The 17,809-nt window shown below is 45.8% G+C and overlaps 1 protein-coding gene across 1 annotated transcript in view; it reads left to right on the forward strand.

The window, feature by feature from the left end:
• The window catches only part of LOC147116673 (calcium-transporting ATPase type 2C member 2-like), a 132,583-nt gene that overhangs the window by 72,945 nt on the left and 41,829 nt on the right, over positions 1–17,809 (forward strand). The window contains exons 8-10 of the mRNA XM_085991775.1: positions 5,696–5,845; positions 12,158–12,226; positions 14,585–14,660. Of these exons, the coding sequence (XP_085847901.1) occupies positions 5,696–5,845; positions 12,158–12,226; positions 14,585–14,660 (295 nt within the window). The remainder of the gene's footprint in view (positions 1–5,695; positions 5,846–12,157; positions 12,227–14,584; positions 14,661–17,809) is intronic.

The raw sequence follows: 17,809 nt of genomic DNA on the forward strand, positions 1-17,809 counted from the left end.
AGTATACAGGAGCTGTAAAAGTAGTTCTCTCTTAAAGGTACATATACTACAATTCCTCCCCTTTTAGATTAGTAGTACCCATAATATTCAAATAACAATTAACACTTTAACATGTACATTAAACAACAATAGTCCATTTATAGATTCAGTCTTTGGGGCGGCTTCCTAATCCTTTCGGGATAGCGCCTTTCCTGAAGTTCTTGTTCTTGGTGCGGAGGCAATTCTGGCCCCTTTTTATCGGTTAGTTCATCGGGTTCCACTGCTACTGGCTCAGAGGTAGAGGCTACCGGTATGTCGGGTTCATCCCCAGGTACACAAGACATGGGTTTGACTCGTTCCTGTGACGCTAAGATCTGATCAACGTGGCGTCTCACAATGTTCTCCCCGACATCCACTGTGTACATTAATGGCTCCTGCCGTGTGCATATCGTTCCGGGTTGCCATTTCTCTGTTCGGTAGTCACGGGCCAAGACTGGTTGTCCTACATTGAAGCTCCTTGTCGGCTTCTCATTGATGTGCTGGAATTGTTTATCCTCAACATTTCTTCGCACATTTGGCCTGAGCAAATCCAGATGAGATCTCAACCTTCAGTTAAAGAACATTATGGCCGGGGTCTGGTTGGTAACTGCATGTGTCGCGTTTCGGTAGGCTAATAAGAAATTGTCCACCTTATGCTGTAGTGGAATTTCATCGTCGCACATGGCGTTTATCGCCTTCTTAAAGGTTTGTACGAACCTCTCGGCCAATCCATTTGTGGCTGGATGATACGGGGCGGATGTGTAATGCCTTACCCCATTCCTTCTCAAATTTTCGGAACTCTTCGGACACAAACTGTGGTCCGTTATCAGAGCAAATCTGCTCTGGCAAGCCGTTTCTGGCAAATATGGTCCGTAGGACTGCAATCATTTTCTCTGTAGTGGTTGAGGACATTTTTATCACCTCAGGCCACTTCGAATGAGCATCCATTGCTATTAAGAACATTGAGTCCATGAATGGACCAGCAAAATCAATATGCACCCATTGCCATGGAGAGGAGGGCCACTTCCATGGGTGTAGAGGGGCATGTGATGGTGCATTTTGGACCTTCTGGCATCCTGAGCAGCTCTTGGTTAGGTCTTCGATTTGTTGATCGATTCCCGGCCTCCACACGTAAGCCCTAGCAAGGCTTTTCATTTTCACTCCTTCCCCCCCCCCCCCCCCCCCCCCCCCAAAAGATGATCTTCATGTAGCTCATTTAGCACTCTCTCCCTTAACTTGGGTGGAATCACCACTCTGGATCCACACATCACTGTCCCCTGGCATACTGACAGCTGTTCTCTTCTGGATGAGAATGCTGGCAACAGTGAGTCGCCATGTGTTGGCCATCCCCTCACCGTCAATTCATATACCCGTGACAGCGTCGGATCATTGCGGGTCCCCTCTATATCCGCGTTCGTTACTGGCAATTGTTCAATTATTGACGAATAAAATATCTCTCTAGGGTCCACTGCTGGTGCTTCCTCCACAGTAGGCAGTGGCAGGCGTGATAGCCCATCAGCGTTTCCATGCTGTTTCGTGCCTTTATATTCTATTTCATATTGATTCGCCCCTAGAAACAGGGACCATCTTTGTAACCGTTGTGCCGTCATTACTGGAATGTCCTTCTTAGGATTAAAGATGGAGACAAGTGGTTGGTGGTCAGTCAGCAAGGTGAACTTCTGCCCACGCAGATAGTGGTTGAATTTTTTTACTCCCCATACTAGGCTGAGTGCCTCCCTGTCAATCTGGGCGTAGTTGCGCTCGGCTGAGGTTAGTGACCGAGACGCAAAGGCTACTGGCCTCTCCAACCCGTCTGGGAATTTGTGTGACAGCACCGCTCCAATACCATAGGGTGATGCATCACATGCCAAACGAATTGGTAGTGCTGGGTTGAAATGGGCCAACACCTCTTTTGATGTGATCAATTCTTTACACTTCTGGGAAAGCTCGTCTACGTTCGTCATTCCACTTCCATGGTACCCCTGTTTGCAGTAGGGTGTTCAGTGGGTGTAATACCGTGGACAAATTTGGTAAGAACTTATGGTAGTAGTTTACCAGCCCGAGGAACAACCTCAGTTGTGACACATTTTCCGGTGCTGGAGCCTTGACTACTGCCTCAATCTTTTCAGGGGACTTATGTAACCCCTCTTCATCGATGACATGGCCACAATACGAGATCTGCTTCTGGAAAAACTCGCACTTGTGGCGATTAGCTCGTAGCCCATATTCCTTTAATCTGGTGAGCACCTTCTCCAAGTTGGCGAGGTGATCACTGTCATTTTCGCCCGTGACCAGGATGTCGTCCAAATAACACTGGGTCCCTGGAATCCCTTGCAGGACTTGATCCATCGCCCTTTGCCAAATAGCTGGAGCCGATGCTACCCCGAACACCAGCCGGTTGTATTGATAAAGACCTTTGAGTGTTAATCGTAAGGTATTGTTTCGAGGCTTCTTCTACCTCCATTTGCAAGTACGCCTGGGCTAGATCAATTTTGGTGAAGCGTTTATCTCCAGATAGCGAGGCGAAAATATCCTCAATTTGTAGAAGCGGATATTGTACCGTGTGAAGGACTGGGTTCACTGTCACCTTAAAATCCCCACAGATGCGGGCCTTCTTTGGTTCCCCAGGCGTATTACTCAACGACCTCTTCATTACAGGAACGATGGGTGTAGCCCACTCGCTCCAGTCTACTTTGGACAGTACTCCTGAACGTTCCAACCTTTCTAGCTCTGCTTTGACAGCTGGTCTGATCGCATAAGGCACTGGTCTGGCCTTAAGAAACTTTGGGCTTGCATTTTCCTCTCTTTTAATCGTTGCTGTTATGCCTTTTAGTGTTCCGAGTCCCTCCTGGAACACTTCTTTTGCGTCAGTTAGCATTTTTGACAGTCGTCCAGGTGTGACGTCGTCATCCTTTTTGGCCTCAACCTTCAGTGCCTGTATGGAATGCCAATCTAATTGTATCTTCCGGATCCATTCATGTCCTAGCAGTGGTGGTCCTCCATCTGGCAATACATATATATCCATTTTAGGTATTTCCTGGCCTTTATATATCACTTTCACCCTTATTTTTCCTTTGGGGTAGACGTTTTGCCCCGTGTATGTCTTCAAGACAATTTCTGTAGCTTTCAAGGGTATATGTGAAAATAGCTGCTTGTAGTCCCTTTGGTTTATGACTGTTAGGGCTGATCCTGTGTCCAATTCCATTTTCACTTGGACTCCGTCTATCTTGAGTGTAACCCAGATAGTCTGGTGATCCTCCATTTTGGTTACCTTATGTAGTTTCAGACAACCCAGCTCCTTGCTTCCGGAGTCTGTCACTTTTCTGTTCGTCTGAACTACTGTCCATCACCTTGTGTACCTTTTTGTACTTCTCCTGTGGAGATTTCTTACTGTTGGTTTTCTTCCCAGACCTGCAGACTCTTGCTATGTGTCCTGCTTTTCCACACTGTCTGCACACTTTGTCCTTGAACCAACAATCTTTCTGGTCATGTGTTGTTCTGCCGCAGCGATAGCACTTCCCTGTTCCATAGGACATTTCATTGGTGCCATATTCTTGCGGTCTCCGTTGTATCTCTGCAGCGCCCCTTGCGGCTGCTTCGTGTGATACTGCCATACTGAAAGCCTTGTCCAGCGTAAGATCCTTTTCTGTTAGAAGCCGTTTCTGGGTTCCTTCATTTTGCAGCCCACGCACAAACTTGTCCCTTAACGTATCTGCTAGTCCCGCTCCAAACTGGCAGTGTTTCAATAGCTTGCGCAGTTCCGTTAGGTACTCCGCATTGCTTTCATCTTTGTGTTGGTTCCTTTTATAGAACTTAAATCGTTCTGCTATCAGCAGCGGTGTGGGGTTTAAGTGGTCCTGTAGGATTTCTACTCTGCTTTCGAAATTCTTGTTCACAGGCTTCTCTGGGGTTATTAGGTTTTTGCACCCATGGAATTTAACAAAACCAGTGCTTTCCTAGCATTTGGCACTTCATTCGCCCTGCAGTACACCTCAATACGTTCCACATATGTCGCCCAATCTTCGACTTCATTGTCGAACGTAGAGATACTGCCACTCTTCGGCATCCCTGGGTGTGATTTAACTGTCAAAAATGGCGTCTCCCGTGCTTCCCCTTCTTCTCTGCTGGCACAAAATGGCGTCTCCCGCGCTTTCCTTCCTTCCCGCGCTCGCCCTTCTCCACTGCGTCTTCTAAAAATGGCGTCTCCCGTGCTCTTCCTTCTCAATGGCGTCTCCCGCACTCTCCCCCCTTCTCCCCACGGACACTGTTCAGCCCTTGAGCCCTGGCTGTGCTCTACGCGTTCGGTTTTTTTTCTGCGCCTTTCCCGTTTCCGCCGCTTGGTCCTGAACCCGGCTGTTGCTTTACCCTCTCTCTCTCCATTTTGTTTTTCCTCGACGCCGCTCGGTTTTCAACCCCCGGCTGCGCCCTATGCGCTTCACCCTCTGTCTTACCCCGTCGACGCTGCTCGGCTTTCTCTCCGCCATCGGTCCGCTCCAGCCGCCGCTGTCCGGGAAGGGTCTGCACTGTACCTGTCGTCAATCTAGTGCTGATCGTCGTGCCTGGGGAACCAAGCCCAGCTCTCCACAGCCTCCCCTGCGATGTTCATTCTCTGCTGGGCGGTTGCTCGTGGTCGACGCCCGTGTTTCTGGCCTCGACTTTCTTCCACCGCCCTCCTGGAGCGAATCCTCAAAGGGAAATGCAGAGTTGCAGGTAGATTCGAATCGACACTCGTCGCCACTGTTAGATCCGTGATTCTGAGTATGATGTTTTTCAATAACCACACGGATGCTGTAACTTAACAATCAACAGGTATTTACTGGAGTAGGGTAGTCTCAGGACTGGGGTACAGAGGCATGCTCAAGGCTTATATACAGGTGTGGTCACTGCCGGTACTACAGTATACAGGAGCTGTAAAAGTAGTTCTCTCTTAAAGGTACATACACTACACTATTGAATCTGTAGCCACCACCTTATTAGGCAATTAACTACAAATCCTAACCACTCATTGCATAAGACAGTTTTTCCTCATGTCTCCTTTGGTTCTTTTGCCAATCAGCTTAAATCTGTGTCCTCTGGTTATCAACCTTTCAGCCATTGGAAATTATTTCTCTTTCTTTATTTACTCTGTCTAAACCCTTCACGATTTGAAAGACCTCTAATTCTCCACAAAGTGAATTCTAAAGGCTAAACTGATGGTGATGGATTTGGTGGGGGGGGTGGGGGGGGGGGGGGGGGAAGCGCAGTGGAGGGCAAGGTGACATGGCTAAGTGACAGGAAGGGGATGAGATGGGAGAGAAGGGCCTAAGAAGGATCAAGAAAAGTACAAGAAAGGGAGATGGAAGTAGTGCGCTTGAGACTGGAGTGGCAGCAAAATGCACACATTAATGGACACACACAAATGGTAACGGCAGTGTAAATGCATAATTAATTCAAGGTTTTATCATTTTATTTAGACCCCTGGTAGGAAACTGATTTACAGTAAATCAGCTTTTTTAAAACTGCAGCACAGGGTGCATAATTCGGTGTTAGATTTGTGCTTCCACTAATGGTTGCAATTTCTGTTTATGCACCGGTATTTTGTTGTTGGCAAATAGCAATCTCCCATCAATTGTGAAAAAAGTTGCATTTTGTTTCCAACTGTATGTTGAAACTGACTAATTTATTGCTTTTAAATTAGGCTATTGATCTGTTGATTGATGAGTCAAGTTTCACAGGGGAGTCAGAAGCTTGTAACAAAAGTGCTGCAACCTTGTCGGAAGCTGGGGATTTGATTTCTCTTCAAAACATTGCATTCATGGGAACCCTGGTACGATATGGGAATGGAAAGGTATCTACTTTATTAAATTACTATTTTATAAAGCTGAAATGCAAATTTTACACACGTGCAGCATTAAAAGGGCATGAGATATATTGCACTGTTGAATAATTTTTAATTTTGTCATCTGTTCCCATAATTTATTTTCCACTTCTGTTTTTAGCTTGCAACTTACTTTCCTGCCTTCACTTTTGATGCGAGAGAGAGAGAGAGAGAGAGAGAGAGAGAGTGAGAGAGAGTGAGCAGACAGTTGCTTTCAAGCCACTTTGTTGCTTGTGACCTAGCCACAAGGAATGCACACACCCCACACTGATTCATTCAGGTGGGCAGAACACCCCCCCTGCCCACCTGATTTATGCTACATACGAAAATCACCTAGAATGAGTAGATCTGTTGTAACCTTGCTCATGTTAAATTCGAATTTGTGCTTTTGAAACACAAGAATATTATACCATGTAACAATTTAGTATTTTGCTGCTGCTAATATGGATCTCCCATGGTAAGCTCATGAGTATTTCTTTTTTTTTTAAGTGCATAAATAGTATGCCAACCACGCAGGTAGATAAAGAAATAAATTTGTTCCCCCTCGTACATCTGTGACGTAAATAAATCTGTGCATGTAATGTGCTGTAGGTGGATAATCGAATAAGCTCCTGACTATGATTATTTAAATTACTTTTTGATAAGTTACAAAAACTCATGCTTTACTTCATTTTGATTTTTGATTGCCCACAAATTTAGTTACTTTCTGTTAAGTCTGTGTGTTATAGTGAGAATTACTACACAGACCACAAGAGTAAATTCAACAGGTCTTTACTGGTTGGAGGTCGGACTATACTGAATACAATATTATTACATTGTGCTTATATACCGGTGTGGTCACCACCGGTATTACGTATACAGCAGCCAAAGAAAGTAGTACCTTTCTTAAGGTGGACCAGGCTTAAGTTCTCTTAAGGTGGAACAGGTTACATACACCACAATCCTCCCTTTTTAGCTTAACAGTCATATCCCCAAATAAACATAACATATATACATATATAACTTCAGGTATAATAGTTCAAAGGGTCAGTCTCTCAGGAGGCTTTCTGATTCGGCTTGGATAACGCCTTTCAGTGGTCTCTGATTCTTGTTGTTGAGGTGCCTCCTCTAGTTGGTTGCCAATGTATTGGGTGTCATCATCATCAAATACATTCTCGGCCGAGGTAGATACTTCAGGTTCATGAACGTCTTCCACAGCTGTCTCTGTCACAACCATGGGTTCGACCCTTGCTCTCGACTCTACCAGTTGATCCGCATGACTCCTTATCACATTATGACCAATATCTACGGTGTGCATCAGAGGTCCTTGTCTGGCCCGGATTGTTCCGGACTGCCATTTGTCGTTTCCATAGCCCCTTGCCATCACTGGTTGTCCTACGTCGAAAGTTCGAGTGGTCTTGCTGTTAATATGCCGAAACTGTTTGTTTTCCACTTCCCTCCGCACATTTGGTTTTAACAAGTCCAACTTGGACCGCAACCTCCTGTTATAAAACATCATAGCAGGACTTTGGTTAGTCACGGCATGATCGGCGTTTCTATATGACATCAGGAACTTATCGACCTTGTGTTGCAGCGGAATCTGATCATCATTCATGGCCTTAATAGCCTTTTTGAATGTCTGGACAAATCTTTCAGCCAACCCGTTTGTCGCCGGATGATATGGGGCAGAGGTATAATGTTTAACTCCATTCTTCTTTAAGAATTGTTGGAATTCTTCCGATACAAACTGTGGTCCGTTGTCCGAACAGATCTGTTCTGGCAATCCGTTCCTTGCGAATATTGTTCTTAACACCGCAATTGTCTTTTCTGAAGTAGTGGTATTCATCTTGATGACTTCTGGCCATTTGGAATGTGCGTCCACCGCGATTAGGAACATGGAGTCCATGAATGGACCAGCAAAGTCAATGTGTACGCGTTTCCATGGGGCTGAAGGCCATTCCCATGGGTGTAGCGGTGCTATCGGAGGTGCATTTTGCACTTTTTGACACCCAGCGCAGCTTTTCGTTAACTCCTCAATCTGTTGGTCAATACCCGGCCACCATATGTAAGCCCTAGCAAGACTTTTCATTTGAACTCCCCCCAGATGACCTTCATGTAGTTCTTTTAAAACTCTTTCCCTTAACTTGGGAGGAATAATCACTCTTGCCCCGTACATCAAAGTACCATGGCAGACGGACAGCTGGTCTCGCCTTGCCGAGAATGCCGGTAACACAGGATCACCCCGCGTTGGCCATCCTTTCACTGTCACCTCGTAGACTCTGGACAGTGTCGGGTCGTTCCTGGTTTCTCTTTCAATACTTGCGTTGGTGACAGGTAAACACTCGATAATGGTCGAATGAAATAACTCAACGGGGTCAACTTCCGTCGTGTCGTCTTCTTCAGGTAGTGGCAGGCGCGACGGGCCATCAGCATTGCCATGCTGTTTCGTACCTTTGAATTCTATCTGATATTGATGTGCCCCTAAGAAAAGAGACCATCTCTGGAGACGCTGTGCTGTCATCACCGAAACACCCTTCTTAGGGTTAAAAATGGACACCAACGGTTGATGGTCCGTCAGAAGTGTGAATTTTTGGCCCTGTAGGTAATGATTAAGCTTCTTCACTCCCCACACAAGGCTAAGGGCCTCCCTATCGATCTGCGCATAGTTGCGCTCAGCGGAGGTCAATGATCTGGATGCAAACGCGACTGGCCTTTCCGTGCCATTTGGCAATTTATGTGAGAGTACTGCCCCAATACCATATGGAGAAGCATCACAAGCCAACCGAATAGGCAGTGTCGGGTTGAAGTGAGCCAACACTTCCTGAGGTGATCAATTCTTTGCTTTTGCGAAATGCCTTCTTACAGTTTTCGCCCCAGTCCCATGGTACCCCTTTCTGTAAAAGAGCGTTCAACGGATGCAGCACCGTGGATAGATTTGGCAGAAATTTATGGTAGTAGTTAATTAATCCTAGAAACGACCTCAACTGAGAGACATTCTCCAGAGCGGGAGCCTTTACAACTGCCGCTATCTTGTCAGGAGACTTATGAAGCCCCTCCCGGTCAATGACATGACCACAGTACGAGATCCGCTTCTGGAAGAACTCACATTTCTGCCGATTTACCCTAAGTCCATACTCTTTCAGTCTGTTGAGCACCAGTTCCAAGTTAGCGAGATGCTGTTCATCACCATCACCTGTGATCAGAATGTCGTCCAGGTAACATTGTGTGCCTGGAATTCCCTGTAATACCTGCTCCATGGCCCTCTGCCAAATTGCTGGAGCCGATGCCACACCAAAAACCAGCCTATTGTACCGGTACAACCCTCGATGCGTGTTGATCGTGAGGTATTGGCGTGGCTCTTCTTCAACCTCCATCTGCAAGTACGCCTGCACCAGGTCGATCTTGGTGAAGTGTTTCCCGCCAGACAGTGAAGCGAAAATATCCTCAATCCGTGGAAGCGGATACTGCACCGTGTGAAGCACCGGATTAACGGTGATCTTGAAATCTCCACAGATGCGAACCTTCCCTGGATCTCCTGGCTTATTGTTCGCAGGACGTTTTATAACGGGAACAATGGGCGTAGCCCACTCACTCCAATCTACTTTAGACAGTACCCCTGAACGTTCTAGTGCTTCCAGCTCCGCTTCAACCGCAGGTCGTATTGCATAGGGTACCGGTCTGGCTTTAAAAAATTTTGGTTGTGCATGTTCATCAATCTTGATGTTTGCTGTAATTCCTCCTCCGTGTTCCCAGTCCCGGCTGGAACACCTCTTTAGCCTCATCCAATATTCTGGACAATCGTTTAGGTTTGACAGCTGTTTCCCCGGAATCTACCGTTAGTGCTTTCAAGGAGTGCCAGTCCATATTCATTTTCCTAATCCACTCCCGTCCTAGTAGTGGTGGACCTCCTTCAGGTAGCACATACAAGTCCATTACTTGGCTTCCTTCGCCCTTGTGGACCACTTCTACCTCTATTTTTCCGATGGGGTACACTCTTTGCCCCGTGTACGTTTTCAATATAATCTCCGTATCCTGTAAGGGAATATGTTGGAATAACCTTCTGTAATCTTTCTTATTCATGACCGTCAATGCCGATCCAGTGTCCAATTCCATTTTTACTTGGACTCCTGCTATCTTAAGAGTGACCCAAATTGTCTGGAGGTCTGTATCCTTACCAACGTTGTGTATTCTTAAGCTATCCAGTTCATTACTGCTAGCGTCTGAATCTGACTTCTGTTCAGTCAAACTGTTCTTTGTCACCTTGTGTACCTTTGCATATTTTCCTTGCGGTGACTTTTTGTTGCTGGTCTTCTTTCCTGACCGGCATACTTTAGCTATGTGGCCAAGCCTGCCACACGTTCTGCATTCTTGGTTTTTAAACCAACACTGGTTCTGATCGTGCGTTGTCTTTCCACAATGATAACATTTGACAGAACTCAAACCCAATTTGTTTGTACCGAGTTTGTGCCTCTCGCTGCGGCCTCATGTGCTGCTGCCATAGTGACCGCCTTCTCGAGAGACAGCTCATTCTCCTCGAGCAGTCGCCTTTGTGTATCCTGTTTAAATAAACCACACACAAATCTATCTCGAAGTGCCTCTGTCAGTCCCGTTCCAAACTGACAATATTTTGCTAGCTTACGTAATTCCATCAAATATTCAGCATTGCTTTCATTTTGCAGCTGTCTTCTATCGTAAAATTTAAATCGTTCCGCTAGCATCAGCGGTGTGGGGCCAAGATGATTTTTTAGGACAGTAACAATCTGTTCGAACGTCTTATCCGCCGGTTCATCTGGTGATAACAGGTGTTTCAATTGCCCGTATGTCTTCGCACTTAGTAATGTTAGTGCTTTATCTGTCTCAGGAATTTTATTTGCCTTACAATAGTTTTGTATGCGTTCTACATACATAGCCCAGTCTTCTATATCACTGTCGAAGGCATTAATGTTCCCATGTTTAGGCATCGTAGCAATTTATCGTATTTTTAATGTTATCTAAGATGGCGGCTTCCCGCTCTTGCCGTCGTCCTCCGCCCACAAAATGGCGGTTTTCCCGCGCTTGGCGGTCTTCACCCGTCCCCCGACGCTGTCTCCGCTTCACCGCGGCTCTCACGCCTTCAGTTTCCCCAGACGCTGCGCCTTTAGCCCGAATGCGGCCCTTATCTCCGGTCGCAATCGATGTCCCGCGCTGCGCCTCTCGCTCGAAAGCGGCCCGGCCCTTATCTCTGGTCGCGATCGACCTCACCGCCCTTATTCCTCCGTCTTCCCAGCCCCGTCTGTACAGCCAATGCGGTTGACTTTCTGTCGCGTCGCTGCCCGGCTTACCCACCACGAGGTAGTAGAAGAAGCTGACAGTCGCTGATGGAGGCTTCGAAGTCAGGATGTCTTCTGCACTCCGGTTGCTCGATGCCTGCCGCTCGACGTGTCTTCCCGTAGGTGATGAGGGTGGAAACCTCTCTTCGACGTCCTGTCTGTGGACGAAGTCGCCGTGGAAATTACTGCAGCAGGGTAAGAATCTGACTCGTCGCCACTGTTAAGTCTATGTGTTATAGTGAGAATTACTACACAGACCACAAGAGTAAATTCAACAGGTCTTTACTGGTTGGAGGTTGGACTATACTGAATACAATATTATTACACTGTGCTTATATACCGGTGTGGTCACCACCGGTATTACGTATACAGCAGCCAAAGAAAGTAGTACCTTTCTTAAGGTGGACCAGGCTTAAGTTCTCTTAAGGTGGAACAGGTTACATACACCACACTTTCACAATCCTAATGGCTTCTTGACTCATTTCTGTCAGACCTCCAGCCTTTTTCATTGCTGGATGGGCGTGTAGGCTTATGAAACAGCAAGTCCTGACATGCTGTGTGAATGGCCAGTTTAGCTATCAACTTTTCTTTTTAAATTATGCTGCTTTTATGTCTCCGCCCCACCAAACTCCAAAATCTAGTGGGGCTCATTGTGCTCGGAAAGAAGGCAGCCTTGAGTGCATTCTGGGAATCGTGTCGAGTTGCTTACGTAGGCTAGCACTGGTGCATTCTGCGAATTGTAGTCTGCTCCCTTTTTGAGCTGCTTCATTCAGTTGACCAAGTGATAGCTCTGTGTAAATCCATGAAGTCAAACGCCAGAAAAGGAAAGGCCTCGAACAGAGCATCTGAATGACCAGCAAGTCAATTCCAAAAGTTAAGAAATCCATCCAGAATCAATTTTAAATTGGACATATTTAGATGGTTTCTGCTGCAAATTTATATATATATTGTGTGCCTATGTGACGTTTGTTTGTTTTTTTCCTCTTGTGTCCAGGGCATTGTGATTGGAACTGGTGAAAACTCCGAGTTTGGAGAAGTTTTTAAAATGATGCAAGCTGAAGAGGTATACATTCGAGTATTTATTATTCAGTACCATTGCTTACAGATGACTGTCAAAAAAGATCACATCTATCCAATGCAGGCACCAGGATAGCTAAACCTTGAGGTTCTCCTCTCATCATGGCCTAGATTTTCAGTGTGCCTTTAGGCGGGCGGGGGGGCAAAAATCCCGAATTCGGGGGTCCCGACACCATCCCGCCCAAGACCTGCCTCCACGTAAGTTTCAGAGGAGGCGGGTACCCGCCCCGCACTGGGACCCGCCGACCCGCGGCAGGAAGGGATTAGTGCCAATTAACTGCCTGTTAACAGGCAGTTTTTAGCCTAATCCCTATTTTGAGGGGTGTCGTGTGGGATTCCCGACAGCTCCAAATCACGCCAGGTTGGAGCAGGTGGGCCGTCGGATTGAAGGACTTGGAGGGGTCGCGATGTCGGTGTTCAGGTGTGTGATGGGTGCATGAGTGCAAAGGTAAGTGTGTTTGGTGTGTCTAAAGTGTGTAAAGAAGTTTAAATTACCTGTACTTACCTTTAACAGCCTTTCTTCCTGTAGGCGTTGGGAGCCCATCACTCAGCCGGCACTGAAAGCTGAATGGCCGCGATCTGTCAAAAGTGACAGCCTTCAGCTTTCAGTGCCGGTGAGAGTTCTAACTGAGTCTGCGTAGAAGGACTCTGGTTAGAAGTCAGACTGTCAGTGTTTGACAGCTTCAAACAGCTGTGAAACACTGATATTTCATCTGTCAAGAGGTCTTGACAGATGAAATTTCAGTCTGTGACATCACCTGTTGCCGGGTGACCCTTAATTGGCTTGCTGAGCCCGCTGGGTGGGCTCAACAAGGTCAATCAAGGGAAAATCACGTGGATTGGCCGGACGTCGATGTAGGTGGGACTAAAACTCGGAGTTGTAGTCCCGCCTCCTTCCCGACAGCTTAATGAAAATCGACCCCCATGTTTCTTTTTCTGCCCTCATTGAAGTAAAGGATGACTGACCCACATCCCATTGACCATCCAGTGTTGGCATTGAACACTCCAAGAACATTGTCAAAGTATAGTGCTCTCCATTCTGTCCAGCAACATGCCATAGCTATAACTTTCCAACTATAGTGGTTTGAATCTTTCCTTTTTTCCCCACCAGCTATGCATATGGCTCTTCAGATTGCCAGTTTATACCAAATGTAATGAATGTTGCTGACTTCATTTTGACACTGCAGTCCAAAGAGGGAGAATGGCCAGATAACCCATCAGGAGTTAATGGGAGTGGTCTCCCATCACTATGAACTCTTTAAGCAATTATAAAAACACATCTGAGATGCTACATAAGTACATCAATTACAGAAGTCCATTCAGATGTGTGTGTTTTTTCCTGGTTAAAAGTGGAACTGACTGTCACTCATCTTCGGTCCACTGCTAAAGGGAAGAAATGCATTTATTTTCTCTCTGGTCCTGTTTTTCAATAGTTACAGTGTGCTAACATCCTGTGCTGTTAAAATGAGAGGGGCAATTGGGTGGCACAGTACATTAGTCTCCAGCCTTTTACCTCTGGGACTTTGGTTCAAATTCAGTCTGGACTAATGGGATGAAGGTCTCTTCTGTCTGCAGGTTCTAAAGGTCCAATGTGAAATGGGTTTGGACAGTCTCGCTCCAATTTCTAATGGGCATTGGCCTACAACACAAAACTCTCCCTAATTTTGCACTTATTGGCAATCTCACTCAAGAGACCATTGGCCAGCTGGTGTGGAAAGTGGAAAAGATGGTCACACTGGTGCAGCACAGGGTGCTTCTCTGAGTTTGGGGCTGATGAATATTGTTCTGGGGGAATAAAAGGAGCTTTACTCAGTATCTGGCTATGCTGTACCTGACTGGTAAATTGCCACTGGGTGCTTGAAGTGGGAAGTGTTCCATTCACCAGCACTAATATTTCTTACCTTTTTATTAAGAACACAAGAAAGGAATGGGAAGACTCCATTTTCATGCTGGCTTTTTACTTTTAATTTTGCGCAATCAGATTCTTTTTTGAATGATAGTAACGTTGATATTTTTCCTCCTTTTGTTCTAGTATATGTATTTATGCTACAAAATGTGTGGATTGGGTTTCTCCATATAAGTATCTCGTCATTTAATCTTGTTTCTAAAATGGCAAACATGTTTCCTAACGTTTTTCCCTTTTTTTAATCCAATGATGAATTTGGATGTGTTCATATTGATCAGAAGTGGTTTGTGCAAATACAGTAATTTAAAAAACAATAACCATGGTTTATAGTACTTCAATCAAGGACTTAAATCTTGTCGATTAATTTATAATTGTAAACAATGAAAAAGGTTTAAACCTTTTAATCTGTCAAATGTTGATATTTTTTCATTTGTCTAGGCACCAAAGACACCCTTACAAAAGAGTATGGACAAGCTAGGGAAACAATTATCATTGTTTTCTTTTGCAGTAATTGGTAAGTTGAGTAAAGTAAAACCTTAATTTTCTTTTTGTGATCTATAAATAAAATGGCATCATTTCTTTGATCCTTTTAAGTGGGATGGGATAACATCACGATGACTACTACTTTACTAACACTATCCAAGTATGCAGATTTGTGACATCTTGCAGTCTCCTCTTGGTCTTGACTCTGGACAAACGGGGGGAGATATTCAACTCCCGGATGTCTGTTTTGCACCTGAAAACAGGAGCCTCACAGTTGAAGATTGGGGAGTACCTTGGTCGCACTTTTGCCTGATGCAATATTCAGGCGGGCCCGTAAATGGGCGAACAGCTCACCCGCCGGAAACGGGCGTAAGGCCGCTTAAATATCCAAATCCGGAGCCTATACAGCTGTAGGACCCTGACTGTAAAATTCAGGTGCAAATAGATTGCACTTGCTCAGCCTAGTTGTACCAGGCAGTGAGTGACCTAACTAGCAGGACTGCTGGAGGCTGTGCACAAAACTACCTGGGTTTCATTTTTGGGGTCCAGGAGAAGCAAAAATGCTCTTTTCAGGCCCACAAAACAACTCTGGCCCGCTGCTGGTCTGTTGGAGCTCCTACCCCCGGGGTCGCCTCATTTCCTCCCCCCACACCTGACCTACTGGCTGGCTCAGCATAGATGCTGGTTGATTTTTCCATCCTCCCACAACCAGTGAGCTGCAGCATTGAAATGAGGCCCTAACCCAAATTGGGTTTGGGCCTCGCGACAGAGGGCGGAGTGGTCGCTGCATCGAAATCGCGACTGTTTTGGGCAGAAGTCGAATTTCCCAGCCACTGTCTTTCAATACACAGAAGCAAAATACTGCGGATGCTGGAAATCTGAAATAAAAACAGAAAATGCTCGAAATGCTCAGCAGGCCATGCAGTATCTCTGGAGAGAGAAACAGAGATAACGTTTCAGGTCAATGATCTTACTTCATTTGTATATCCTATTGTGTTGTCTATATGCCAAAAAGTTAATTTACTACACAGGAAAATGACCCATTTCATGCTTTATTTGCTTTCCTAATGACTGCACATTTTGTCATGCATGAAGCAACCGCAAAACTGTGTTCTAGCATTTCAGGGTAGAACTATTCATTGTGTTGTCTAATGGGTTGGTAGAAAACTTTTAAGTTGGCAGACAGACATTTAACTTCCTCCAAATACCGAGGCATTCACCGATCTGACCCTGCTGAGATCCAGATAGTAAAAAAGGGAGACATGCATTTTCTTAGCACCTTTCACAACCTCCGGATGTCCCAAAGCGCTTTACAGCTAATTAAGTACTTTTGAAGTGTAGTCACTATTGTAATGTAGGAATTGTGGAGGTGTGTTGCATTTCAGTAATGAACTTTGGTTTATGATATCTACCATAGGTGAGATTCTGAGATTATGGTAATAGTATTGAAGTATGTTAACAAAAGATAGACCAAACAGCGATAGAAGATTATTGATGCAATCAAGACAAAATTGGGCTCTCTAGAAACAGCAGATGCCTCTTAGGAGTTGTGTGTGTGATTTTATATATTCACACAATACACATTGATATTACAGGAAACTTTCGATTTACCGGCACCTAAATAACCGGAAATCTCGGTTAACCGGCAAAATTCAGGAGTAGGTTCAGGTAACTTTTATTACTTGCCTTCCTCCATCTGTTGCTGTGCAAGGGTGTGGCTGCAGCTGTTGCTTTCGGTTATCCGGAATTTTTGATGAACCAGCACCACGTCGGTCCCATGCGTGCCGGATAAAAAAAGTTTCCTGTACAGCTTGTTACTGGATATGGGCAGGTGACCAGAAACCCATTAGTACTGTACATGTTTTGGCCTGGCAAAGTCCATACCATGTGCTTACATATTCCTTTCAGCCTAAACATTGTGGATGATGCTGGCAATCTGTTCAAGAATCCAAGCAAAGACATTAATATTTCGGCAGTAATCTGGCACTGATAATTTATAGGGAGGCGGGGATGGTGCAGAGTGCCTGTCAGTGGCCGGGAAATGCCAGGAAGGCCGAATTTAACGGCAGGGCCTCATTAGAATTTTATTACTCTATTTCCTGTCTGGCAACTGGCCAGATTGAAAGGCTGGTCGGCTGCCAAGCAGGAAAGTCAGTGGTACAAGACAGCAGCCGGGGACCACTGGGGATGATCCCTGGCAATTGAGAAGATTGGAGAGGGCCGGCGCACGGCGGAGCGAAGGGAGGGAGAGATTGCAGTTGTGGGGCGGGGGGGGGAGATCATGGCAGGTTTTCTTGTGAGGCCCTGGGGAAACAATCCTGTTCCTCCTGGCCCACAAGCAGTGCTGAAGAACATAAGAACATAAGAAGAAGGAGTAGGAGTAGGCCATACAGCCCCTCGGGCCTGCTCCGCCATTCAATAGGATCATGGCTGATCCGAATCTAGACTCGCGTCCACTTCCCTGCCCTCTCCCCGTAACCCCTAATTCCCTTATCAGCTAGGAAACTGTCTATCTCCGTTTTAAATTTATTTAATATCGCAGCTTCCACAGCTCTCTGGGGTAGCAAATTCCATAGATTTACTACCCTCTGAGTAAAGAAGTTTCTCCTCATCTCAGTTTTGAAAGGGCAGCCCCTTATTCTAAGATTATGCCCCCTAGTTCTAGTCTCACCCATCAGTGGAAACATCCTCACCGCATCCACCCGATCAAGACCCCTCACAATCTTATGTTTCGAAAAAGCACTTGCTTGCTGGATCTGGCAGCTCTCGCCTCCCTTTAACTACTGGATTTCCTGAGAACCTGGGAAACCCATCCCACAGCCGTTAAATTTTAATGGCTCCCAAAATCTGAGGTACAAAGCTTCATTTAGATATAATAATTGCCGACTACCGCGGTTAAACCTGAAGTAGGTGCATTCACGGCAGGTTAGTTCGGGTTTCACTTTTTTTTCAAATTTAACCACCGCTCCGACCCCCTCCCACCCGTCATGTGGGATTAAAATTACTCCCACTGTACATTCACATGGATCATGGATCCCACACAGATTTTCAATAACCTCTATCTGAGCCAGGATTGGCAGAATTTCAACTTCCAACTGTGCAGTACAAAAACGGTTGCGGAAACACACATTTGGCCATGCAAAGAGACGCTGGAGGTGTCTGCTGAGGTCGAGTGATGTT

Source organism: Somniosus microcephalus, chromosome 6 (assembly GCF_052327205.1).
Source record: "Somniosus microcephalus isolate GS21.2 chromosome 6, FLI_Smic_1.0, whole genome shotgun sequence".
Lineage (NCBI taxonomy): Eukaryota > Metazoa > Chordata > Chondrichthyes > Squaliformes > Somniosidae > Somniosus > Somniosus microcephalus.